Genomic DNA, 27,332 nt, shown 5'->3' on the forward strand with positions numbered 1-27,332 from the left:
GAGCAAACGGGGAGAGACCTTGAGAGAAGAGATAGGGTGAGAAGCTGGGCTCCAGGGGAGAGGCGGGGCAGGGGATCCAATGAGAAATTTGGCAAGCGTAGTCCCAGACCGCCCCTCCCCCCCAAGTAGCAGCCCCAGAGCAGGGGTCAACAACGTGTCCATAGATGGACACAAGTGTCCATGGTAAAAATGCTGAGGTCTGTGGTAATTTTTCAAAAAACTGAATGACTAAATGACATATCCTCTTCCCCCCACAATGTCCGTCACTAAGTACGGTAATTTTGTCAGGCACCCATCGGGCAACATGGTGGTACCGACCCCTGCCCGAGAGGAGCGACCAGGGGGCGGGGAGCGGTGGGGGAGCGTGGTCAAGGGGTGGAGAGAAGCCAGCGACGCAGGGCCCGCAGCGGCGGCGCTGTCAGCCGGGTACTGCCCGGAATAGGGATCGGGCTGCCCTGCCACGTGGGCAGCAAACACCAAGGGGGCTCGCGGGGCGCCCTCGCCGCCGCCACGCCAAAACTGTCCCCGCAGACCCGTCACGGAAGCCCCCGCTCTGCCCCCACCTCTCCTGCGACCGGCGCACGCGCACAGCTGCCTTGCCCGCCCAGACCACGCCCCTCTCCTTCCCGTGAAGGAACATAGACGCATGCGCGTTAACTCCAGAGGGCTGAAAATCCCTCGGCTGCAGGCCCCATGCACATCCACGGGAGGGGGAGGGAGATGAGGGGACTACGCATGCGCATATGGACAGTGCCCAATTTTGTGTAGGTGCTAGGGGCCGTTGAGGCTATCCCGGAGGGAGGGGTTTCCATTACAGGAGCCTGGCTCACGTGATCCAGAGGAGCGGGTGCCTTGTTTGAATCCCCAGCTCGGAGAAGCGGGTGCGCGCTGTAGCGCGCGGGAAGAGCAGGTGAGTGATCCGTGCAACGGACCCAGCACGAGGGGACGGAAGTGGAGCAGCCTCAGTGCCTCTTACTGACCGTTCTCTCCCCTCCCCGCGTAAGTCACCCCCGGCGGGAACAGCCTAGGAGCACGGCGGACAGGGCCTGGGCCACCCGTGCAACAGGTCTGGGCGGGGGAGCAGAGGCAGCCTGGCTAGTAGCGGGTGCGTCAGGGCCAATGTGCCCTGGAGAGCAGGGGCAATGCCCCGCCCTGGCAGCCAGTGCCCCGCCTAGGGAGAGGGATGCCAGCCCACGTAGGGGAGCAGGGCCCTCTGGGGATGGGCAGGGGAGGCGAGTGACAGCCTGCAGTGCCCCATGGGGCAGGGAGGAGACATCCTGGGGACATTGAGGCAGATTACTAAGAGTTAGCTGGGCTATACCAGCGCCTGGGAGGAAACGCTCAGGAGGTGAAATCACACTCAGCTAGTTGTCCCTGCCCAGTGATAGCATATGGTGGGGTGGGACTGCTGGCTGGGCTGTCTCGGTGCCAGTTGGATGGATGAGGGTGCCCTTTCTAGGTTTGTTATTAATGCTGTCTTCCCCCCCTTACCCCCCCCCCCCCGCTGTGTGGGGAGAACTGTTGACCCTCATGCTGGGGCTTGTGTGTTTTCTTTCCCCTTTGACAGGATGCTGGGTACATGTGGCATGCAACGATGTCACCAAGAGGTTCTAAAGAAGAACAGGGTGTCACTGGCAAAGCAGCTGGTGTTGAAGGAATTGCTGGAGCATCTGATAGAGAAGGACGTTATCACCATAGAAATGATGGAAACTATACAGGTATTCCTCACACTCCTGTTTGGCCTAAGCAGTTTGTATAATTTTGTTTTCTGTGAAATAGTGACATCACCAAACCCGTGTTCATATTAATTTCAGGTTTGCAGTCTGAGCTGGTCTGTGTCCTCCCCTCCCCTGCCCCCAGTACTTTGAAAACTCTGGCTATGTTTTCTCTGTTAAGGAAAAGCATTGTGTCCTAAAATAGTTTAACTAATATTTTAAACTTGAGTTAGCATGTAGCATAGGCAAGAACAAGTCCGTATTTAAATAGGTGTTAGTTGGTTGAGGTCACCTGTAGGACACCCTGTCAGTGATGAGAGGCAGCTGTGTAGAAGCTTAACCAAACAAAAGAAGAGAGAGAACAGAATGCTATTTGCATCCACTTGCCATGTAAATAGCACTAATGTCAGCAGTGGGTGGAGCATAAGTCCTCTCAGGTTTTTCAGGGTCAGAGCCTCTATTTTTAATAGGTCCTGATGAAAGTAGTGGTTTTGACAAAAATAACTAAAACAAAAGTGGATCTTCATGGAGCATGAATCTCATAAATTGGAAAAGGTGAACAAACTCAAGAAAGGTTTGCAGGTTATTTTTAAAACACAGGTCTGATAGTCACTGGTGTGATATCATTGTAATCATATCTCTGTTATAGATGTACAGTGTTATCTTTGCAAGTAACTTCACCTCAACTCAGTTTCCCTAGGATAACATCTGCCTTCAAAAGGGTGCGATAATGCTGAAATACATTCATGTCTTTGATTATACGTTATGTGCTTGTACAGTGGGGCCAATCCTCAGTGTGGCCATTAATTGCTTCTCCAATAAAATTATTAAAAAAAAAAACAATGTTGTGTAGACTGCTTTAAGAAGGTTGGATAGCAAGTGCTCTAATGATTGCAGATAGGTACTAAGAAGGGCAAGGTGCTATTATCCTAGCTAGAGCAGTAGGGACTGATCAGTTGGGACATTCATCTCTTATAAGTAGGGCTGTCAAGCGATTAAAAAAATTAATCGTAATTAATCACACTAGTAAACAGTAACAGAATACCATTTAAATATTGTTGGATGTTTTCTAAATTTTCAAATATATTTTAATTCTAACACAATACAAATTATACAGTGCTACCTTTATTTTTGATTACAAATATCTGCACTGTAAAAAACCAAAAGAAATAGTATTTTTCAATTCACCTAACACAAATACTGTAGTGCAATCTCTTTGTCATGAAAGTGGAACTTACAAATGTAGAATAATGTACAAAAAATAACTGCATTCAAAAATAAAACAATGTAAAACTTTAGAGCGTACAAGTCCACTCAATCCTATTTCTTCAGCCAATCGCTCAGACAAACAAGATCATTTACATTTGCAGGAGATAATGCTGCCCGCTTCTTGTTTACAGTGTCACCTGAAAGTGAGAAAAGGCGTTCTCATGTCACTATTGTAGCCAGCGTTGCAAGATATTTACATGCCAGATGTGCTAAAGATTCATATGTCCCTTAATACTTCAACCACCATTCAAGAGGATATGCTTCCATGCTGATGATAGGTTCTGCTTGATATCAATCCAAAGCAGTGCGGACCGATACATGTTCATTTTCATCATCTGAGTCAGGTGCCATCAGCAGACGATAGATTTTCTGTTTTGGTGGTTTGGGTTCTGTAGTTTCTGCATCAGAGTGTTGCTCTTTTAAGACTTGTGAAACCATGCTCCACACCTCATCCCTCTCAGATTTTGGAAGACACTTCAGATTCTTAAACCTTTGGTCAAGTACTGTAGCTATCTTTAGAAATCTCACATTCGTACTGTCTTTGCATTTTGTCAAGTTTGCAGTGAAAGTGTTCTTAAAATGAACATGTGCTGAGTCATCATCTGAGACTACTATAACATGAAATATGGCAGAATGCAGGTAAAATAGAGCTGGAGACATACAATTCTCCCCAAAGGAGGTCAGTCACAAATTTAATTAATGCATTATTTTTTTTAATGAGCATGTTCTCTGGAATGGTGGCCGAAGCATGAAAGGGCATTTGAATGTTGAGGCTGAGGTGCACGTATGTGTACAGCTAATTTACCTGAACAGTGTAAAAAATGTAGTGCCGTGCACAGAGTCCTTTGGGCATCATTCATAAGGTATGTGGCATAGACCATTCTGATGAACTCCAGTGATAAATTTCCATGACATGGAAGTTTTTTTCTTTTTTAAACCCTAAGAAATTTCATCCAAAAAACTGTTAATGCTCATATAAATGTTCCTTATTACATTTGTCTTTAATTATGCAATCTTATATTATTTCTCAAATACTATGTCATAGTTCTTTTTTCCTACCAGTTTAGATACTTATATATAGCATCTTGTAACATTTTTCTTATTTAACAAGGAAACATTATGCTTATACTAACACATTTTCTGATGGATTTGTATATAAATATATGGGACCTGGAACTGAGTGGTTGGGATATGATAGAAATTGTGTTAGAATGCAGAGTGTGGAATAAAGGAAGAACAGGATAGATACTTTTCAGAGTAACAGCCGTGTTAGTCTGTATTCGCAAAAAGAAAAGGAGGACTTGTGGCACCTTAGAGACTAACCAATTTAATAGAGCATAAGCTTTCGTGAGCTAAGTGAGCTGTAGCTCACGAAAGCTTATGCTCTATTAAATTGGTTAGTCTCTAAGGTGCCACAAGTCCTCCTTTTCTTTTTGCAGGATAGATACTGTACAGGGAAGTGGGGGTAAGAATCATATAGAGGAAAAATATGAAAGATACACAGCCTAGAGGGCATGATGATGGAGCATTTGAGCAGGGAGTTGGACTAGATGACCTCCTAAGGTCCCTTCCAACCCTGATATTCTATGATTCTGTGATCTCAGATGAGGGAAGAGGATTTGAAACTCATTTTGAGGTGTAATTAAAATTAATTCTGGAGGGGTTTTTTGTTCTGGTTTTAATTTTCTTATCTGTGGATCCAGGCTAAGGCTGGGAGCTTCAGCCAAAATGTAGAGTTACTCAATCTGCTGCCCAAGAGGGGCCCCACAGCCTTCTCAGCCTTCTGTGAAGCTCTGCGAGAAACCAAACAGCAGCACCTGGAGGAAATGCTCTTGAATGCCATACCCAGCCTGAGCAATGGGATTTCAAGGGTAAGAGAGGGCTACAAAATCGGGAGAATGGAACTTATTTGGGAATAGATGTGATCATGAAGGGCGGGTGTACCTTGAATGTAAACAAAAGAAATTTTTGGCTTTTGGGGGTGAGAAGAGATTGGGGGAGAACCTGAGTGTAATAAGTGATAAGCAAAGGGTTGTGGGGATATTATACTGTGAATTGGGCTCATATACTGTGAAGAAGTATAAAGGCCTGAAAAGGTTTGTTGTGGTGCTCTTTTACATTAAAGTTTGGGTACTGTCTAAGGGTGGAAGATTCTCTGACTAGAGAGCTGGTGAAAGTGAGTTGTTAAGAGGGGAAGGGATTTTGTTCTTGCTTTTTTATTTACAGTGGCTAATGTTGGAATAAAGGAAGCCTTTGTTAAAGATTCAGTACCATTACCATATTAACTATGGTGATCTCTCAATAAGCACTTTATACCTGGGAAAGACCAGATTTTACGATCCTGATTGTTAAAAACAAGCAGAAAAATCCTTTTGGTAAAAATACAACACTTCCCAGGCATTTTTTATACCTCATAAAGAGGCAAGGGCAGGGGGAAGCACCAGCACAATTTAAAAAAACCCTTTGAAAGTAGCCTAAAAGAGGGGAATGGTGGGGGAGGAGGAGGTTGAGTGGGGCATATAGCTGAGAATAAAGATGAATCCAGAGAGGGCACCCTGAATGTGCGGAGGGGGAACTCTACAGGGGGATTCAGATGGGATTATGTGAGCATGGAGAAGAAGAGATCTTGTGTTTAAAGAAAACATAGCCTAATCCTCTTGAATCACGCATTCCTTGTGACTGAGATCTGGATCAGAGTTGGTGATCTAAAGGTTTAAAGTTTTATATTCAATTCCTCAATCCCTACAGTTCTGTACTGGAAAGATTAACAGGAATCTTCGACTGGTGACTTCATGGATTTCTATAATCTCTTGCAGCCGGGCCAAGGTTACGAGTCAAGTGTCCCGTTCCCAGTTCGTGAATCCTGCTTCTCACCAAAGAGACCATGCCGGATTCGTGGTGAGTAATCCAAGGCATAGTGAAGGTTGAATTGGCCATTTCTTCAAGGGGCAAAATGGACTACTACTTGCTCTCCTTCCCCGAAATACTGCACACCATTTTGCTTAGCCCAGAAATCTGGAAGTTCCAATGGTAACACACACTTTTCACCAAGAATGTCTTGAGACGTGGGATATTAGAAATATACTTTGTTAGATTAGCTTTTTTGAGTTTGTTGCTGGAGGAAGAATTTAGTTGAGAAATGACTGTGACCCTAGTGGAAGAGACAGCAAATCAGTTTCTAATTAGCTTTCATCATGGTTCATACAATCATAGAAGTAACTGCATTATGTAAGCAAAATGTGTGAACTGTAAAATTCTGAGTTTTAAAATTCTTCTTTTTAAGTTTAAGATGTATGAGAAGAGAGGGATAGAATATAGAGAATGAGAGCTTGAGTTAGCACTAGAGATTGAGAGGATTATATTGTTATCTTAACAGCACCCACAGGTATGGTGAGTGCTTTTACAAAACAAAAGAAAGGCACAGCCACACAGTCCCAATGAGTTTACAATCTAATTTTAGATGTGATTTGACATCTGGGGTTAGCAAACAGTAGAGGGAGGAAGGAAGGATTACGTCAGTAAAGTAAAAGTTACAAATCTATGGCACGTGCATGTTTTACTGATTCGGTTCTGTGGATCATATAATAATGAGTTTTATGTTCTAATAAAAAAAAGGCAGCAAATGAAAATTTTAAATAATTACTAAGACAAACAGAGTTAAATCACAAAAAAAACTTGTGATACTAAAAGAAATGTGATCCCTTTAGTCCCCTTGCTCTAGTCCCCAGCCTCCTTTCTTTATTACCTACATATACCCCATCCTGACTGGATCTGTGTTACTCTTCCATTCTGGGACTTCTCATCCAACCTAAGTGTTCTTGCCTCCACTGGATCCTTGTCCCAGCCAGCATAGAGGAGAGAGAGAGAGAGAGACAGAAAAGGGACAATGATGGGAGTAAAGGTTGGGGAAACAAGTCACACGTCCACCCAAATTAGGCCTAATCAATTTTTTGCCTTTATTCAACAATTTCAGACAGAATTATTGTCACTTATAATGTCTGGATATACCTTTATGCCAAACAAATAATAACAGACAAGACAGAACTAGTAAATGGCCCAAATTACCACATTTTGGGGCACTGGGAAGGTCTTCCACCTTCCATAATAGACATTGCTTTCTCTCATCCCTTGGTCCCATTCTTCAGTTTCTGGTCCAGTGTTTTTCCACTTTAGGTCCATGTTCATTATACATTTCTACGTTACAGATTAATCTTTATCCAGTCGGCTTTTAGCACCGCTCCTCTTTGGATTTTACTCATGTGTAAGCTTCAATTACCCAACTTCTACGTATTTCCTGCTGGTTTTGCAGTTTTTGGATCATGTCCTGGGCCTTTTCAGAAAAAGGAGGGGTTTATTTATCATTACATGTTTGTGTATCTCTTACTTACATCTTTCAACACACACATAACGTGATACTGCTTATAGAAAAAGGGTAAAGGAGATTAGCAATCCTATGTAAAGGAAGAATTGGCAAAATCACACTTATGCTAGCAAGGACTTGGTCTAATCATTTACCTCATCTGTGTTCATTCACTATATAGAATTACAAACTATTAAAAGTATAGGTATCAATACTCTTAATCTTACCATTAACAATTCTTCATTTTGTATTTCATTGTTACGCATCAGTATGTGATTCTGTGCTCCCCTTAATCTTTTGGGAAGGGGGAGTTATGAAAAACATGATGATTCTTTAATGTCAACATTTCTTAACTTAACACTTTCTTTTTTTTTTTTTTAATTTAAAGTCCAGTTTTGTTTGTGAATCATTGCAAAGAAACTTCATTAGAGTTTTTTCTGTGAGTGCAGTTTTAGTGCATGGATATGTAGTTGCTTTTAATGGTACCCCAACAGACAGGTTCCCTGCTTTCACTTCTGGTGCCCAGCTCCACCTTAGCATGGACCAGTTGCGGGTCCAGGCTACCCCTCCCCTGGCCACCCAGTGTGACAGGTTGGACCCCTTAGGATGCCACCTGATGTGCTGGGATACCACTGAGCCCGCCTGTTATGCCAGCCTTAGGCCATTAAGCCTCCTCCAGCAAACAGACAGGCAGGGCCACACCCCACTGCAGAACAAAACAGACACTGAGATCAGATCTGGGAAGGCTCAGCTTAAGGGACTTGCCCAAGCACTCAGGTGTCCACCTCCCTTCGAGTGCAGACCCAAAGGTATATTAGGAAATCCGCCTCCTCTCTCAATGTAGAGGAAAGTATGCATGTCTCTTCTCTTCTTTTCTCCCCCACCCCGCCCAATTAGAAATGACAGAAACTGAGTTTAATAAGAAACAAAATAAATTTTATTAACTATAAAAGGCAGGTTTTGAGTGGTTAAAGCAATAGCAAACAGAACAAAGTAGATTACTAAGGAAATAAAAACAAACACTTAAACTAAGTTTGTTTCACTAAAGAAATTGGTTACAAATAGTAATTTCTCACCCTAGATATTGTTGCAGGCAGATTACAGAAAGTTTTGAAAGACAAATGCTCTGGTCTCCATCTTGAAACCTCGGTTAGTATTACTCACAAGCTAGATACCCTTCCAGCTTGGGCTCAATATTTCTCCCTCCAGTTCAGTTCTTGCTTTCAGGTCTTTTGCAGTGTTTCTTAGGCTGGGGAGGCAGAGGAGACTCCTAATGATGTCACTCCCTGCCTTATATAGCTCTTGTGTAAGGCGGGAACTCTGTCTTCTAGTGGAAAACCACTGGCATTCCAAAAGGGGAGGAGTATCCAGTACCAGGTGATTCAGACCCATGACTCTGCATGGCTGTGGCAGGCATTGCCTGTAGGCTGTCTCCAGCATCCACAGGAAGACTAATCTCTTTCACAGTCCATTGTCTCTGCTAATGGCCCATTAGCCCTGTCTGGCTTTTCCATTGTTATACCTAAAGGGCTGGTTGGGGGTGACACCCAAAGTCACACATTTGAAATACAGATACATAGTTAATATTCCTACTTCAGATACAGAAATGATACAGGCATACAAATTGGATAATCACATTCAGTAAATCATAACCTTTCCAATGATATGTCACATGAGCCATCTTGCATAGAGTATATATCAGTTATGTCCTATTAGATCATAAACCTATTTTCATAAAGAATATGGAGTGAAACATCATGGGCAGGTCTGGGGCTGAGTGGGTGCCCCCATAGACTGACTCTGTGGATGTTCCAGGGCTGGAGCACCCACAGATTAAAATTAGCAAGTGCTGCTCAGCAGCACCCACTGGCAGCCAAGCTTCCCCCTCCCCCAGCTCCTCTCACCTGCTGGCAGCCCCATTGACCAACTCCTCCCCCTCCCTCCCAGCACCTCCCACCTGCCACAAACAGCTGTTTTGCGGTATGTCGGAAGGTCTGGGAGGGAGAAGTGGGGATGGGGTGTGTTCTGGGGAAGAGGGAAGGCAGAGTGTGGGCAGGGACTTGGGGAAGGGGTCGGGGTGGGGGTGAAGCACTCCCTGGTGAGTGGCAAGTCCCGGCTGGGCGGGTTCCCCAAGTGCCTGCGTGGTGCTAAATAGGCACAGCTTACAGGGAACTTAGCACATCATTTCTTTTTTTTTTTAATCCCTTGCTTAAATGTAAGAATTAAGAACTTTTAATTAAAAAAATAAAAATAAAAACTTCCTTTACATGTCTGAAATTCTAATTGACACACTGCCATCCTGTGTATATCACAAGGAATGTCAAAACAAACTACCACAGTTTTGCCTTAAAAGGTGCAGGTTTTTTCAATGATTATAAAAAGTAAGTTTAAAAAAACCCCAAAACTGGAATTGTTTAAATCGCTTAAGTGCCGTTTTTAGAACTTTGATACCGAAATAACTTGACTGGTATGTATCAGGATTACTGTTGCTTTTTGAAAAAAATTTAACAGAAAAACTGCTCACAGAACTGACAGCAAGCTGGTACAACAGTGACGGCATAGGTGCTAAGCACCCACGGAGAAAAATTTGTTGGTGCTTAGCACCCACCAGCAGTCAAGCTCCCCTCCCTCCACCCCACTCCTGCCCACTGCAGGTCCCTGCTCATCAGCTCCTCCCTCTCTCTCCTGCATGCAGTAGAACAGCTGTTCAGGGGCATGAGGTGCTGGGAGGGAGCAGAAAGAGGCGGGGTGGGGTGGAGCGGGGGCAGGAAGAGGTGGGGCCTTGGGGGAAGGAGTAAAGTGGGGGCGGGGCCTGGGGCTGAGTGGAGATTGAGTACCTTTGGGGAAAATTAGAAACTGGCGCCTGTGAGTGACAGTATGTGACATCACAGAACAACAAAACCTGTGAGTGCGATTCTCTGACCAGACTTGAGCCGGTGTACTACACCGGATTCGGGGCAAGGGAGATAAACATATATAGGAGAGAGAGGCTCAGACAAAATATTTAGCAATTTCCTGAATAGGCGACTTTTGGTAAACTGATGAGAGACTTAGTGTTTTCCTGCAAATTACCACAGTCTGTGTGGTGGGTTTTTTTTTCTTTTCTTTTGCCCACCCAACGCCGCTTGCAAGAAAATACATTTTACCTGTTCCTGCTATTATGGCAGCTGGTTCTGCCATATTATGGGATCCCAGTCCCATTGCAGGTGACTGAAAAGTGACTAAAAATGATCTTTTAGAAGACTGCTTCCTATGTGTATTATTCAGTCGTGTATACTCCTTTTAATAACTACAAAGATTCTACTGCTTTTTTTTCTTCTGCTGCAGAAACAGCATAGCTCAGAAGGAGTGAGCTAGGTTCCCTTTCCTGTTGTGCAGTTCAAATTAATTGAAGTGATACAAAAGCCAATAAAAACCCTGGGTTTGCATGAGTGTCACTGAAGGAATAATTGGTGGTGATGAATGCGGAGGAGAAAGCCCAGTTTGATAAATCAAACTGTGTCCCTTGTCCCCAGTCCAGTTTCCTTTAATGGGTTTGCATGGATGTAACTGATTTGGGACTTGGTAAACAATTCTGTTGATGCACAAGAAGCAATAGGCACCAGTTCCTTTCTCTGAGCAATAGGCACCAGTTCCTTTGTGCAGGGCAAACAGCAGTAAAAGCAGTAATAACTTCTCATTCACATCACAGAGCTGACCCCAAATACCCACAAGGGGCTGACCTACTGGATGAAAGATGAGTGAAAACATCTTACAGTAGAACCACACTTTAACATTAGCTAGTTAACATTTGTGCAGTGCTTTCAGTATGTGAAGCACTGTATACTATGTCTAAGTAACTGTTTCATATTAAATATGTTTTGCAGCCAGATCTTTCGTTTGTTCATTGCTGATTTTTTTTGCATCAAACAGAGCTGATGGAGCATTCCTTGGATAATGGAGATGGTCCTCCTTACGTTCCGGTGAAGCCATGCACCCCAGAATTCTATTATGCTCACCAGCGCTTGGTGAGTACTTGGTGGGGCAGGAACTGAGGTGGGATGGTTGGATGAGCTGAAGAAAGAGCACTCCACAAGCAGGCTGGGTGAAGAAAAATGCATTTTTGGGCTGTAAATATATATATAATATTGACACACATGTAACTCAAAGGTGTTACCTGCCATAGTCCACCTCATGCGACTCCCACCAGCAAGAGTCGGAGAAAACCCTAGATCAGTGTCATAATCCTGTGCTACAGACCCATGCCTTCTTGAAACAGCTATTCCAGTCTGTCACTCTTTGTGCCAACATTCACAACTACATGTGCCTGTCAGTCCGTGCATACATCTGTTTCATCTGTGTTGGGACTGACAAACTCTGCTGCTTTCGTTTTGTCTCAGCTGGAAAGGGAGGAGTTGCTCCCTAGATTCACAGGAACTGGATGAGTATTCTGTACAAATCCTATGGGAGAAGCACCTAATCCTCCACGGTGGTCTGTATGTCTCAGTACCTGTCACAGATGATGGAGCCTTCACCCCATGTAGGAAGCAAAATAGAGCATTTCTAGCCCGAGATGGTTTCTCTATCTGTATCTTTGCATCTCTTGTGCCCCAAAGGTCTTGCACACCTCATCACAATAATGGAGTGGATGTGTAGTACCCTGTAACTTTATTTCTTTTCCCACATAGCTGGGTTTATCTATTTCTGCCCTTCTCTGTTAACAGTCATATAAGTTGATATCACAGCCCCGGGGCCTGGCACTTGTGCTCAGCAACATGCATTTCAGCAGTGAGAAGGACCTGGAGTTCCGTTCAGGTGGAGATGTGGATTACACTGCTCTGGAGATGCTTTTCAAGCACCTTGGCTACAGGGTGACTGTCCTGCACGATCAAACTGTGCCGGTGAGGAGGTTCCTTTGCTGCCTAGAGATTGGGGTTGGGGATTTGTAGCTATTGCATTGGTGTCTTGGGGACAAGCTGAGAGTAAATGGAAGGGAAGGATGGGGCAGAGTAATGGTAAGGGGCGGTGTCCATGAGACACTCTCTCTATTAGGATATGGTCGACAATATGAAAGTGTTTGAGAGCCCCTGTATGGAAGGTCTCAGATTAATGTTTCCACATAAATATTTGTGTTAGAGAATATATGGTCTGTGAAGGATTCAGATCTTTAGGGATGTTACCTTATTACTGTCATACTCTTCAGTAGTAAAGCTGGGGGTTTAACTGCAGCTGTAGTATTTTTTCCTAAGGTTTGTTACACCAACAAGCTTAATTTAATGTTAACAAAGGGCGGGGTTGGTTTTTTGTTCTGGTTAAATAATCCGAAATTCTCTATTTCATTCTGAGGATCTTGTAGAACCTCACAAATATTCACTGATTAAGCCTCACGGTGAGAGTGTAAAGTATTAACCCATTTTGTAGATGGTGAAACTGAAGTGACTTGCACAAAGTCTTGTGGAAGTTAAGGTTAGAGGTTCTCTTAAAACCCAGGTCTTTTGACTTCCAGGCCTATGGTCTTGCCAGTAGACATCAGTCTCCTCAGCAAACTTGTTCTTCATTTGCTAGTTCAGTAGGAGTGTTTTTCCCTCGAGTTGATAGTAAACCAAGTGATGCACACTAAGGGGTGCTGTGCTGCTCCAGAAGCCATTTTCTGGATAACAGATCAAACCCAAGGACCTGTCTATTCATTAAAGATCCATCCATTGTAAACAGTTCTACCACAACAACAATGAGGACACCGGTGGCACCTTAAAGCCTAACAGATTTATTTGGGCATAAGCTTTCATGGGTAAAAAACCCCCACTTCTTCAGATGCATGGAGTGAAAATTACAGATATGTGCCAATATGTTTATGACTGTATCTGTAATTTTCACTCCATGCATCTGAAGAAGTGGGTTTTTTTTACCCATGAACGCTTATGCCCAAATAAATCTGTTAGTCTGTAAGATGCCACCGGACTTCTCGTTGTTTTGGTGGATACAGACTAACACAGCTACCGCTCTGATACTTGGCAGTTCTACCATGTTCATCACTATTAGTATCTAAGTACCTGAGTTACCATGGGCACTTATCCCAAAAGCTGCCCCAGTATCCTTACCAGGCTCTGGCAAATAATATTCTGTCAACCTAAGCTCCCTGTGTAGTAATTGTCTATGAAATTTATTATCTCTCAAATGGCTCTTAACGTAGCTGAATTTCAGAAGTGGTTGAGTGGCTCCTATGTAGAGCCTACAAAACATTTTGGGATCCTTAGGAATGAAAGATACTAAAGAAATAAGGGCATTTTGCTGCTGTTTAAAAGCATTAGAATATTCCTTCCTCCCTATCCTCCCCCTTTAAATTAGGTTTATGGTTCACTTTACTCCTGGGGGAATTCTACACCAAAAAATTAAAAATTCTGTGCAAATAATTTTAAAATTCTGCATATTTTATTTGTGAAAACAACACTATATAATCATGCCAGTTTCAATTATTTTGGTAATTTATTTCAAAATACCTATCGGCAGCTATGTCTGTAACAGTACACAAAAAAATTCCTTTAGGAATAGTGTGTTAAGGAAACCCCTACAACACCCCAGTTCCTGTTTCTCTGCTCCCTCCCCCCAGAGCCCACTAGGGGAGTTAGATACCCACACTCCATCGCCCCACCAGAGCCCAGCTGTGGGGTGTATTCCCCAGGCCAGACATTCATATGCACCCCCTAACCCTCAGAGCCCAGCTGTGGTGCACCCCTAGACCAGACACCCACACCCACTTCCCCCAAGACCCTAGCTGTGAGCCGCCCCCCAGCCCAGACACTTGCACCCCCTCCCCCTCAGAGCCCAGGGATCAAGAGGGAGAAAAAGCCTGATGCTGGATTCTGAGTGGAGTTCTTGTGTGGAGTTTCCTGCATGTCACATGCTTCTTTCAGGGTGTGCTGAGAACTGCAGCTGCCAGGAACCCTCTAGCTCTCTCCCTCTTCCTGACAGTGTCTTTTACTTTCAAGCTGTGCTCCGCTGGGTCCAGCGGCCCCTAGTGGCAGCCAGCAGTTCATTTTTGTGGAGGGCAAGAAAACATTAATTTCTGTGTAAATTCTGCATGCGCAGTGGCACAGAACTGCCCCAGGAGTATCACTTGACTCCTTCCACTCGTTTCCCTTTCTGAAGGGACCACTGAGTATGTTTCTCTCCCTCCAGGAGATGCAGGAGGCATTGCAGATGTTCTCTCAGCTGCCAGCTCACCGAGATGTGGATTCCTGCATTGTGGCCCTACTCTCGCATGGCATCGAGGGTGGGATCTATGGAGTTGATGGCAAGTTACTGCAGGTACCTTCCGACATACTAATCCCTTCCATAGCTTTACGAAGCGGTACTGGGGAGGAGGGATATTGGGGAGGCTGGAAGCACATGTGGAGTGGATGGGAACTGGTGGGGAACTCAATGTAATACTGAGAAGATTGCATGTAAGAAGCGTAAAGGGAAATTATGGGAAGTTATGGGGAGGCACATATGGAAAGAAGGGGGAAGTACTGTGGGGATATGCTTAGCTCTCTTCTTTCTTCTCACAGTTGCAGGAGATTTTCAGGCTCTTTGATAATGCAAACTGCCCAAATCTCCAGAACAAGCCCAAAATGTTCTTTATTCAGGCCTGTCGTGGAGGTGAGTGATGCCAGGGATCATGAGGGCCAGGTACTTGGTACAGCATTAAAGCTGGAGTCTGGATTACGCACATACGCACACATCCTCCCACCCAATTTCCTGTCAACTCTCCTCTTTGCTTCTCTCAGGTGTAAGCAGAACCCACATTCACCTCCCTGCTGCCACAGCCTCTGTTGTTCTGTAAGTGCCTTTCACTCTGCATGGGGTGTGTGCATTGAATCACAGACCCCACAGCACCCTGGGAATGACAAGTTTCATCATGGCATTTCTACTTGGGGCTTTCTCTTGCTGTGCCTGCATGGGGGAATAGGGGCATATAATATTATAATCCTTGTGCAATTTTGAGTGATGCATCTATACTCTCGAGTCTTGTTTGAAATCCTTCTCTCTCTCTCGCTCCCTTTCTTCCCCCCACCCCCCAATGTCCTGAAGCTGTTGTCTCCTCTTTCCCTATCCCGAGCTCCCAGAACTGGGCTCTCCTAATGTCAGAGCCCTTTCCTCTTATCTACCTTCTGGTCCCCAAACCAGTGTGTTCTCTCATTTTTTTTTTTTACATCCATGTGCGGAATGAATTTGTTATGTGCAACAATATGGAGGTGATGTGGGGTGAGGCTGAGGGGTTTGGAGTGTGGGAGGGGGCAGAGGCTTGGGGTGCAGGGGGATGAGGATTCTGGCTGGGGGTGTGGGATCTGGGGGGGTAGGGATGAGGGGCTTGGGGTGCGGGAGGGGGCTCAGGCTGAAGCAGAGGGTTGGGGTGCAGGCTCTGGGGTGGGGCTGGGGATGAGGGGTTTAGGGTGTAGGCTGCCCTGGGGCTGTGGCGGGGAGAGAGGACCCTCCCTCCCCCGCCCTCTCTTGCTGCAGCAGTTTGGGTCCAGGGGAGGGGCACCTCTCTGTGGCAGCTCGGGCGGGGCTGGGCTGGGCTGGACTGGACTGGGCCGGGGGAGTGGCTCCTCTCTCCGGCAGCTCTGGCGGGCCTGGGCTGGGCCGGGCCGGGGAGGGGCTCCTGTCTCTGGCTGCGGCAGTTCTGGCGTGGCCGGGCCGGGGAAGGGGCTCCTCTGCCCGGCAGCTCTGGGCATTTTACAGGAACTTAGCCCCAAACCCTTGTCCATGTCTCTTCCCACCTCTGTCTCCTTCTTTTCCTGAAGTTCTTTCCCTTCTCCATCCATGCACTAAGTCTACTCTTATGGCAGTATGTAGAGTGTATATACACTGCACATACCCGTAGCACGCTTGTAAATAGAGTAGTTGATATGGCACTGCTTAAGTGAGTAGATACCTGCCTGAACCTTAAGATGTAAACCCTGTGTGGCTCTCTAAGCACCCAAGCAATGCCTCCCAGTTTTAGGAGTGTAGTGTCCCACTGCTGTGAAAGGCTGAAGCAGCAGGGAAAGGCTTATGCAATGGGGAGGCAGCTGGGAAAGGCTCTGGCAGCTGGAGCCTTTCCCTTCTGCCTTTCATTGCCAGATGTAGCTACACACCACAGCCTGCTTTTCACAGCTGCAAGTCATCACTCCCAGAGGAATTCATGCATTGCACAGAATTCATGTTATGTGCAGAATTTTTTTCTGCAGGAAATACGTTCTGCCCCAGAAGTGCTGCAGTTCCGCCTTTCACCCACCAGAGGCTGCTGTGGCACCAGAACAGCCAGCAGCATGAATACATCTGGCTGTTCTGGGACCACAGTGGCCTCTGGTGGGGGAAAAATGCAGTACTGCAGCACTTCTGGGGCAGAACATAAGATTTTATGCAGGGCGGGGGGTGGGGGGAGGAATTATGTGCATGCGCATTGGCACAGAATTACCCCAGGAGTAGAAGTTCATCACAGCACTCTGCCCATGGAGCCAGGTTAGGACAGAGTGGGGCACATGGAGCTGCTGGGTGTGTGTGTGTGAGAGAGAGAGAGACTGGGGTTCAGAATGGCTAGTATGGCGGGGTGGGGGATAGACTGGGGCATAGATTCAGGAGCTAGTAGGGTGACAGCCTTGGGCCAGGGGCTGAATGGGAGTGAGGGTGCAAGGCCATATGGGGAGGGGGCTGCAGGGACACATGGGGATGTGGGGAGGAGGCTGCAGACACCCATGGGGGTGGGGAGGTGCCAGGACAGGGGCAGTCGTGCCTGACTGAATGGGAGAGGCTTGGGATCAGCCGGGTCTGCATGGGGGAGGCTCCCCAACTTCCTAACAATCCTTACTCCCCTCCCCCCCCCCAAACCCAAAAAACTGTTCTGTACTTATGCCACCCACACCCAACAACCCTCCAGGTTCACTCCAGGCTCCTACCCTCTCCCTTAGCTCCTCCATTACCTCTGACTCCCCCAAGCCTTTTCACTGCTTCTGACAGGTGAAGGAAATACAGTTCTGTATTGTAATTCAAATGAATTACTCAAAATTCTGTATTAATATGCCTAGTAAGGAATCTATTTGTGTGATTTAAAAAAAAAAAAAAAAAATTTACCAGAATCTCTTTTTTGGTCTGTATTGTTACAGACATACTTGCTGACAGATATTTTGAAATAAATTACCAAAATAATTGAAACTGGCATGATTATATTGTGTTTTTGACAAAATATACAGAATTTAAAAATCTTGTGTGTAGAATTTTAAATTTTTTGGCTTGGAAATTTCCCAGGAATAATATTATATGTACCCCACATGCTGTCACCAGTGTCAACAAGGCCATAGTCTCCTACTGGCCTCATTGCCCCTTTTCCAATCTCCTCTTAATCTTCTAGCTGTCTCTCTTTTCTCTACTGTGCTGTCCCCATCACACTTCTTCATGCTTCTCACTTCTTGGTTCCTTCGTAACTCTAACGTGGCCCTACAGCATGCAGACCCTTCCCAAGTAATATCCTCCTTTTGGCCCTGCTGCTATGATACAATCCAACACAGCCTCTCTTTAGAGCATCTGTTGTACAAGCTGTCTTTCTATCTGTGTCAGTGGCAGTGAAGTCTGAAGATGACTGTTGAAGTCTCTACCCCTCTTCATAGTTGCTTGCAACTGCCTTACAAATTTTCCTTTTGGGCTGAAAGTTCATATCTGGAGGTGGGGGTGTTTAAGCAAAATTAAGTCCACCATTTGAGTTTGGTGAATTTTATTTCAGACCTGGAAAATCTCCCAAATCTCAGAAATAAAAATTTCTAACTGGACCTCAATAGGAATGTTTGGGCAAAAAGGTGTTCAGATCTTTTTTTAAAATGTCATAATAACTTGAAGTTATGCTGTAGTACATGTAGGAACTACATACAGTAAGATTTTAGTGTGATTATAACATTTTCCTGTGTTGTGCCAGCAGATGCTCTCTTGTACAGAAGTGAAAATGAATCTGAGTTACCTGCAAATGTCTTTTTTTTATTTTATTTTTTTTATTTTAAAGGAGCTTCTACCCTCTTTTTTTAAATTCTTTCCGATGTATAGGTTTTCCCTTCTAGTGAGAGAATGGTATGGTAGATCTCAAATCAATGAAGGCTATACTCAGAAAGACCTCAAGATTTCTGGAATATGCTGCTCAAACAGTTTCACTTTTGTTTCTACTGCCTGTCCCTCCCTTCTCACATTTATGTCCAAGCTTCTTCTTGTCCAGATTTATTCCACCCCCAACAATCTTCTATTCATTGAACTTTTTGAAACTTTGCACTTTTAGAGAGAGGTAAGGGATTGACTCTGTGTACACAAATTTGCAGAGGGACAGTAGGACTGAGATCTGTTTGTTTGTTTTATTTATTTATTAACATTTTTGCTGTTAACAAGCATGTTGTCTCTGGAGACACACATCCACAGTTTGAGAACTGCAAAACTAAGCATCTCTGATGGTATCCTCTAGAGCGGGGGTCTCAAACATGCGGCATGCGGCCCCTGCAGTTATTTCCTGCAGCCCGCCATAGGCACCAACTCCGTGGGTGCTCTGGAGCACCCACGGGGGAAAAATTAGTGGGTGTTCTGCACCCACAGCAGCCAAGCTCCCCTTCTCCCCCCAGCGCGCCCCATCCCCACTCCTTTGCCTACCTCCCAGCGCTTCCCACTGCCAAACAGCTATTCTCCAGTTATTCTCCACCCTAGAGCAGTCCCTAGAGGCCATTTCAGATTGTCCCAGAAATCCAGGGCAGGATTTTCCCTACCTCAATCCAGATGAAGGAACAGGCTGCGAGAGTCCTCTGTCTCTCTTAACCCTAATGCAAGAGGTTAAGAAGAACAATTTTTCTCCTTCCTCCTTGTAACAGTCTTTTATGTACTTGAAAACTGTTATTGTGTCCCCTCTCAGTCCTCTTATCCAGACTAAACAAACCCAGTTTTTTCAGCCTTCCCTCATAGGTCATGTTTTCTAGACCTTCAGTCATTTTTGTTGCTCTTCTCTGGACTTTCTCCAGTGTGTCCACATCTTTCCTGAAATGTGGCCCCCAGAACTGGACACAATAATCCAGTTGAGGCCTAATCAGTGCGGAGTAGAGCAGCTGAATTACTTTTCCTATCTTGCTTACAATACTGCTGCTAATACATCCCAGAATGATGTTTGCTTTGTTTTTGCAACAGTGTTACACTGTTGATTCATATTTAGCTTGTGATCCACTATGACCCCCAGATCCCTTTCTGTAGTACTCCTTCCTAGGCAGTCATTTCCCATTTTGTATGTATGCAACTAATTGTTCCTTCCTAAGTGGAGTACTTTGCATTTGTCCTTATTGAATTTCATCCTATTTACTTCAGACCATTTCTCGTTTGTTCAGATCACTTTGAATTTTAATCCTATCCTCCAAAGCACTTGCAGCCCCTCCCAGGTTGGTATCATCCACAAACTTTACAAGTGTACTCTCTAGGCCATTATCTAAATAATTGATGAGGATATTGACCAGAACCGGACCCAGAACCTATCCCTGTGGGACCCCACTCGTTATGCCCTTTCAGCATGACTTTGAACCACTGATGATTACTCTCTGGGAACAATTTTCCAACCAGTTATGTAGCCACCTTATAGTAGCTCCATCTAGGTTGTATTTCCCTAGTTTGTGTATGAGAAGGTCATGAGAGTATCAAAAGCCTTACTAAAGTCAGGATATACCACATCTACCCCCCCCCCCCAAAAAGGGGGGGGGGGGTTTGTTACCCTGTCAAAGAAAGCTATCAGGTTGGTTTGACATGAGTTCTTGACAAATCCATGTTGACTGTTATATGTCACCTTATTATCTTCTAGGTGTTTGCAAATTGATTGCTTAATTATTTGCTCCATTATCTTTCCGGGTACAGAAGTTAAACTGACTGATCTGTAATTCCCCGAGTTGTCCTTATTTCCCTTTTTATAGATGGGCCCTTTTCCAGTCTTTTGGAATGTCTCCTGTCTTCCATGACTTTTCAAAGATAATTGCTAATGGCTCAGATATCTCCTCAGTCAGCTCCTTGAGTATTCTAGGATGCATTTCATCAGGCCCTGGTGATTTCATGACATCTAACTCGTCTAAGTAATTTTTGACTTGTTCTTTCCCTATTTTAGATTTTAATGCTACCTCATTTTCACTGGCATTCACTATGTTAGACATCCAATCGCCACCAACCTTCTTGGTGAAAACCAAAACAAAGAAGTCCTTAAGAACCTCTGCCATTTCCACATTTTCTGTTATTGTCTTTCCCCCCTCATTGAGTAACGGGTCTGCTCTGTCCTTGGTCTTCCTCTTGCTTCTAATGTATTTGTAGAATGTTTTCTTGTTTCCTTTTATGTCCTTACTAGCCCCTTGTTTTGTGCCTTGGCTTTTCTAATTTTGTCCCTACATACTTGTTGTTTGTTTATATTCACCATTCGTAATTTGACCAAGTTTCCACTTTTTGTAGGACTCTTTTTTGAGTTTTAGATCATTGAAGATCTCCTGGTTAAGCCAGGATGGTCTCTTGCCATACTTCCTATCTTTCCTATGCAGTGAGATATTTTGCTCTTGTGCCCTTAATAATGTCTCTTTGAAAAACTGCCAACTGTCTTCAATTGTTTTTCCCCTTAGACTTGCTTCCCATGGGATTTTACCTACCAACTCCCTGAGTTTGCTACAGTCTGCCTTCTTGAAATCCATTGTCTTTATTGTGCTGTTCTTCCTCCTACCATTCCTTAGAATCATGAACTCTACCATTTCATGATTATCCATAAAAATGTTCAGAGTTCTCAACTAATGCTAACAAATTCTGGAAGGGATATTAAGCATACTTAAGCAAGTTAAAGACCTGCACGAGACCTAATGTATGGGGGACTTTATCTCCTATCAGCCTACTGTGATGTTCTTACACCTTCCTTTTGAAGTAGCTGGAGTTGGCTACTGTCAGAGACAGGACATTGGACTAAATGTAGACTTGAAATTTAGATGAAGGTTTCTAACCATCAGAAGAATGAAGTTCTGGAACAGCATTCCAAGGGAAGCAGTGGGGCAAAAGACGTATCTGGCTTCAAGACTAAACTGATAAGTTTCTGGAGGGGATGATATGATGGGATAGCCTAATTTTGGCAATTAATTGATCTTCAACTATTAGTGGTAGATATGCCCAATGGCCTGTGATGGGATGTTAGATGGGGTGGGATCTGAGTTACTACAGAGAATTCTTTCCTGGGTGTCTGGCTAGTGAGTCTTGCCCACATGCTCAGGGTTTAGCTGGTCACCATATTTGGGGTCGGGAAGGAATTTTCCTCCAGGGCAGATTGGCAGAGGCCCTGGAGGTTTTTCGCCTTCCTCTGCAGCATGGGGCACGGATCACTTGCTGGAGGATTCTCTGCACCTTGAAGTCTTTAAACCACGATTTGAGGACTTCAGTAGCTCAGACATAGGTTACGGGTTTGTTACAGGAGTGGGTGGGTGAGATTCTCTGGCCTGCGTTGTGCAGGAGGTCAGATTAGACCAGGAGCGGGCAAACTTTTTGGCCTGAGGGCCACATTGGGTTTCCGAAATTGTATGGAGGGCCAGTTAGGGAAGGCTGTTTCTCCCCAAACAGCCAGGCGTGACTCGGCCCCCTATCTGATCCCCCCTATCTGATCCCTCCTGCTTCTTGCCCACCGCTGACTCCCCCCCTGCCCCCCATCCAACCCCTCCTCTTATTCCTGACTGCCCCCCGGGACCCCTGCCGCATACAACCACCCCTTCTCCCTGTCCCCTGACCGCCCCTGGAACCCCTGCCCCTGACTGCCCCCTCCACCCCCCCATTCAACCCCCCTGTTCCCTGCTCTTGGACTGCCCCAACCCCAATCCACACCCCTGCCCACTGACCACCACCCCAAACTCCCCTGCCCTCTATTCACCCCCCCACACCCGCTCCCTTACTGTGCTGCCTGGAGCACTGGTGGGTGGAGGTCTACAGCCGCCCCACCCAGAGCACTAGGACAGGCAGCGACGCTGCCCGGCTGGAGCCAGCCACGCCACCGCATAGCACAGGTCAGGCCGGGCTCTGCAGCTTTGCTGCCCCAGGAGCTCACAGCCCTGCCGCCCAGAGCATTGCGCGAGTGGTGCAGTGAGCTGAAGCTGCAGGGAAGGAGGGGACAGGACGGGGGCTAGCCTCCCAGGCCAGGAGCTCAGGGGCTGGGCAGGAGGGTCCCATAGGCTGGATGTGGCCCATGGGCCATAGTTTGCCCACCTCTGGACTAGAGGATCATAATGGTCCCTTCTGACCTTAAAGTCTATGATTCTATGAAATGGATCTTGAGTTTGATTCACTATGGCAATCTCTGTTCCCATGCTCCCCTTCAGGCCTTTTCATTTGAGGACTGAGAGAACTTGTAGTTCAGAACTGAGTCTTCCAGAGAGCACTTAGCGAAAAGCACTGAAGACACAAGGCTTTATATCCTTGAAATGTCTAAGGTAGAAAACATGCAGGAGGGGAAAAAACATTAAAAAGAAAACCAAAATCCCTTCAGTCTTCATATGTTATAAAGAACTAAAAAAAGAACCATTATTTTTTCTTTGCAGGTCCCCTTTAGATGTGTAGGGGGTAGAGGGAAATGCAGAACTCAGATCATCCCTGGTCTGGTCAGACTGAGTCAGTTCATTGCAGCGAGCTGTACGCTAGCACTTTTTGGTATCCCCAGCCATTCATGCAGTATCAAGGCTCTAATTTTTAAATAGTGTTTCTAGTCTTCATGGCTGTATAGAGAATCTGTCCAAAAGTGCAACCAGTGCAGGGATTCCTGATTTTATCTACGGATCGAGAAAACTAATAGGGTTAAATGGGTTCTGTTGGAACTGTTGACATTGTGAACTGCTATTTTAGCAGATGCATCCTGCTATCCTGGGATTGAGGGGAAGATTTAGGATTTGGAGTTGTGTCCAGGGTTTAGAAAGAGTGCTGCAACTTCCCAACACACCCAAATTCTCAGTGATTATAGAGCTATGCTACTGTAATATATAGACATTGAAGAAGAGCTAGTGGTACTGCAGCAGTGATACTAAATTAACGACAATAGTAGTGTGGGCTTAGTCAGCACAATATTAACAAAGTTTCTATTGCTGCCAGTAATCACAGAAGACCACATGTAGAAGGAAAGAGGAGTTTAAATGTTATAGGTAAGGGAAAAGATTTTTCTGTTGAAATTTGAGAAGACACAGATGCAGAAATGCAGGAGTTGTAGAGAAGGTTCTTGTGCTAACAGCTGTGGCGTTGGGTCCTGGACAAAGGAAGCCAGCACTATGGAAGCAGATAGGGCTCAGTGACTGGGGGAATATGAGGAGACTGCACAACAGGTTTGGGAGTAACTTGTTTCCCTGTTGCTGTTTTTTTTCCCCAACCCCTCAGATGAGACAGACCGGGGAGTGGATCAGAGGGATGGGAAAGAGCGCTCTGACTCTCCAGGCTGCGAGGAGAGTGATGCCAACAAAGAGGAGAATCCCAGGCTGCGTTTGCCCACACGTTCTGATATGATCTGTGGCTATGCCTGTCTGAAAGGTATCAGGGAGGGTCCCAGGGAGGTGTCTGTCTCCCTGTCTTTGAGGGTGTTAAAGGTGGTAGCCCTCCTCTGAGCTTCAGCAGTTCCCCTGTGTGTGTCTGCTAGAGACTTCCTTCTCTCGATCTTCCTGTGTTTGTCTGTCTCTTTTTTTCACCATGGACTGATGCACTTTTTATGTTTTCAGGCACAGCAGCCATGAGGAATACCAAGCGTGGATCCTGGTATATTGAGGCTCTCACCTCTGTGTTTGCCGAGGATTCTCAAAACATGCATGTGGCTGACATGTTGGTGAAGGTAAACTGAGACACCCCTCTCCTACATTTGCCTGGTTCTTGCAGTGTCTTGTGCTTCAAGTTGTTAGGCCTGAGCTGCCCACAGAAGAGTGCTCCTGCCCCACACTCTACAGCAGAGGTTCTCAAACTGGGGGGTCTCAAACTGCAGAATGTATTCTGAGGGGACATGAGAAGCTTTAGGAGTGCAGAGGCTGCTGGCCGGGCACCCAGCTCTGAAGGCATCGCCAGCAGCAGCGGAGGGTGGCAATGCCTGGCCAGAAGCTGCCGTTCTCCACTCTGCCTTCAGAGCTGGGCAGCGGTATATACTTCGGTGGTGGTGGTGTGGGGGGGGCATAAACAACTACAAACACACAGAAGGGGGGCTGCAATCAAATAAGTTGGAGGAAAAACTGCTCTGTGGTACCTCCTGCTGTGAATGGCCATGGCAGAGCCTCCTACATCCATTGCTCCTACACCACTATCTATAGAGCCTCCTGCTAGGAGGAACTGAGACAGTTCCCTAGAACTAATTCTCTGTGGATGCCTCTACCTGAGAGCTTTGGACTGGAGTAACTTAACTGCCTGATCTGTTTTTTGGGGCTTGTTTCACTTATACCCCAGGAATGAAGTTTTCCTTAGCTCTGTTTGTTTTGTTTCTCAAACCACCTCCTGTATCTTTCCTCTTTCAGGTGAATAGACTGATCAAGCAGCGAGAAGGCTATGCCCCTGGCACAGAGTTCCACCGATGTAAGGAGATGTCAGAGTACTGTAGCACACTCTGCCAAGACCTTTATCTGTTCCCTGGCTATGTTCCTAGGAACTAACCCTGCTGTTCTTGCTCTGACGGATGTTCTGACAAAGCTTTAATGTGGACAGCCACACCTTTACTGCTGTCAGTCTGGGCATCTGACAGTGCAGCCCACAACAGGAAGTGTCCCTTCAAGATTGGGTGTTCTTCCTGCTTGTGTGACTCTCGCTAACTCCTCTCTGTCTTGGAGAATCTCGCAACTGTTGGTGACCCCCAACTCAGTTCAAGGTTTAAAATCTTAATGTTCCACTGGATTGTCTCACTTTTAGCTGCTGGACCAGGGGGAATCAATGGGGGAATCAGGGCAGTGGTGGCAGCACCTTTTGAATGAAAGGAGACCTGTGGGCATTGGTAGCCAGGAATGTGAAATCAGAATCGGCCTTTCCTTTTTAAATTTTGGAAAACTTGGGTCTGTTTCTGTCAGGGTTCCCTCCCCACTCTGAATGTGGAACTCCAAGTGGTCCTTTCCCTGATTCTTTGCCGCCACCACCAAGTGATTTAACAGTATACCCTCCAAGGGCAAAGAATTTGTGCCTTGGGGAAGTTTTAACCTAAACTGGTAGAAATAAGCTTAGGGGGTCTCTTATTTCTAAAATTTTTTTTTATACTGCTTAACTTGTTATGACTTTTTAAGAAGTTCTCTGCCTGGTTTCCCAAGCAGCAGGGTCTACAACTGTGAAGGACAGGAAGGGATGCCCCTCCCTGAAGTCAGGAGAGACCTTCCTCCCAGTAAAACAGAATCTCTCACCACTGAAAGTCCATGGTGAAGGTTTTCTCTTCATTTCCAGTATATACCCAAATTTGACACACTCATCTGATTTGGTTTGGTTTTTGTGTTTTTTGTTTTGTGTGTTTTTTTTTAAAGTCGTGATATTTTGCCTGTGTTTTCTGTAGCCATAGGAGAATTTCAGATTAGCTGGAAAAGACATTGTGTTGAGATCTAGCTCTGAAGGCAAAGGTATGTTTTTATTTTAGAAGTCTAATTCTGTCTTGGAAATATTTTGAATCTGGGAACTCCAGGCTTGTTTCCCTCATGAGTTCCAAATGTGAGTTAGTACACAGTTTTTGTAACATCCACATCTAGTTGCTGTGGTTTTCTGACCATTTAAATACTTCAGCAGGCTTCTGATGAGTCTATAAACTGTACCAGGCTTGTGGATTCCTTGTCTTTTTTGTTTAAGTAACGTATAAATCTTTTTCCTTGCAAAGAGCCTGTCACTGTTTCTTCATCAGTGATTTTCTTTTCTTTTTTAAAAAAAAAAAAGGGGGGGGGGTTGCAGAATTCAGCTTCACTCCTCCCCTCCCCCATAACTTTTGCTCCCCCCAACTATGGGCAGATAGAGATCTTTGCTTGTCCACTGTTCAGTGCCACCACACAGGGCCAGTCAGAGAGAAGAGATGGAGTAGGACACTCCATCTGTTGGAATCTACCTATGCGTTCTCTTTTCCAGTACTGTAATTGTCTCCCACTTCAGGACCTGCCCTGGGGTGTGATCAGGGAGATAGAGGGCGTTTCTGCACCCTCCCTTTGTTGTCCTCTTGTGTGTTTCATGGCAGCCAAAGCCCAGGAGTGCTGGATTAAGGTCTGAATTCCTGAGCCTACTTTTTCCCTACTCCATGGCAGTGTGTTAGCAGCTCTCTCACTTGGATTACTCTGTGTGTGTCTCCTTTTGCCAGGATCTTTCTTATTTTAAAAAAATATTGTAGGGTTTTTTTTATATTTCCGGAGGAAGGCCAGAAGGCTAGGTGTCTGCTTCCTTCTTGCCCTGCCCAGCAGATATGAAGGTCATATTCTTCCAGTTAAAAGGTGTGCTGCACGGTTATACGTCCTACATACAGCAACTGAGGAGCAGAATACCAGTGACCATGTCTGCCAGCTGGCACCTTACCCTGGAGCTCAAGATAGCAACTCAAGGGGTATTTCCTCTCTAGATGAGAAGTTTTTCTCGGAGTGCTCCTTCCTCGGCAGGAATGCATGTCAGTGCGGCATCTCCTCTCTGTTTGGTGAAGGGAACTCCAGTAGAGCTACACCAGGTCTCAATGTCACTGCCACTTTCATATATACTTTTTTTATATGCCTGTATGTACTACCTCTGGATGCCAAAATACAGAGTTCATGTTTGGTTATATCTGTGCCTTGTTTCCTGTCTAGAACACTGCACCTTTTTATTTTTTTTTTAAAACCCCCATAATGGAACTTTGTGTATGGAGAGAATTTTGAATGAGCTTTTGTGCAGCAGTGCCCAGGGACTCTGCTTGGGGGGTTGTGTTCTTGTGCTATTGCCCAGGCATTCTGGTGTAGGGAGTGTGGCCAACTGAGAAATAGTTGGGCTGTGGTATGAGGCAGACTTCCTTACAGCAGTGATCAGCCTGAGTGTGAGTGTGCCTGGTA

General features: G+C 45.4%; 1 protein-coding gene across 4 annotated transcripts; it reads left to right on the forward strand.

Annotated features, from left to right (window-relative positions):
* The first annotated feature begins 650 nt into the window (after nucleotides 1–650).
* On the forward strand, nucleotides 651–27,067 carry CASP2 (caspase 2). 4 transcript variants are annotated; one of them, XM_073312411.1, is made up of 11 exons: nucleotides 651–910; nucleotides 1,568–1,718; nucleotides 4,688–4,855; nucleotides 5,801–5,882; nucleotides 11,257–11,351; nucleotides 12,048–12,224; nucleotides 14,500–14,628; nucleotides 14,871–14,961; nucleotides 23,710–23,859; nucleotides 24,045–24,154; nucleotides 24,822–27,067. In XM_073312411.1, exons 2-11 carry the CDS (start codon nucleotides 1,569–1,571, stop codon nucleotides 24,954–24,956), a joined length of 1,287 nt encoding a protein of 428 aa, XP_073168512.1. In that variant the 5' UTR covers nucleotides 651–910; nucleotide 1,568; the 3' UTR covers nucleotides 24,957–27,067. The 4 variants fall into 4 exon arrangements, with proteins under 4 accessions (XP_073168512.1, XP_073168532.1, XP_073168541.1 ...); XM_073312422.1 differs by lacking the exon at nucleotides 651–910 and adding an exon at nucleotides 927–999; XM_073312431.1 differs by lacking the exon at nucleotides 4,688–4,855.
* The last annotated feature ends 265 nt before the right edge of the window (nucleotides 27,068–27,332 follow it).

The sequence above is a fragment of the Lepidochelys kempii genome, chromosome 1, assembly GCF_965140265.1.
Source record: "Lepidochelys kempii isolate rLepKem1 chromosome 1, rLepKem1.hap2, whole genome shotgun sequence".
NCBI lineage: Eukaryota > Metazoa > Chordata > Testudines > Cheloniidae > Lepidochelys > Lepidochelys kempii.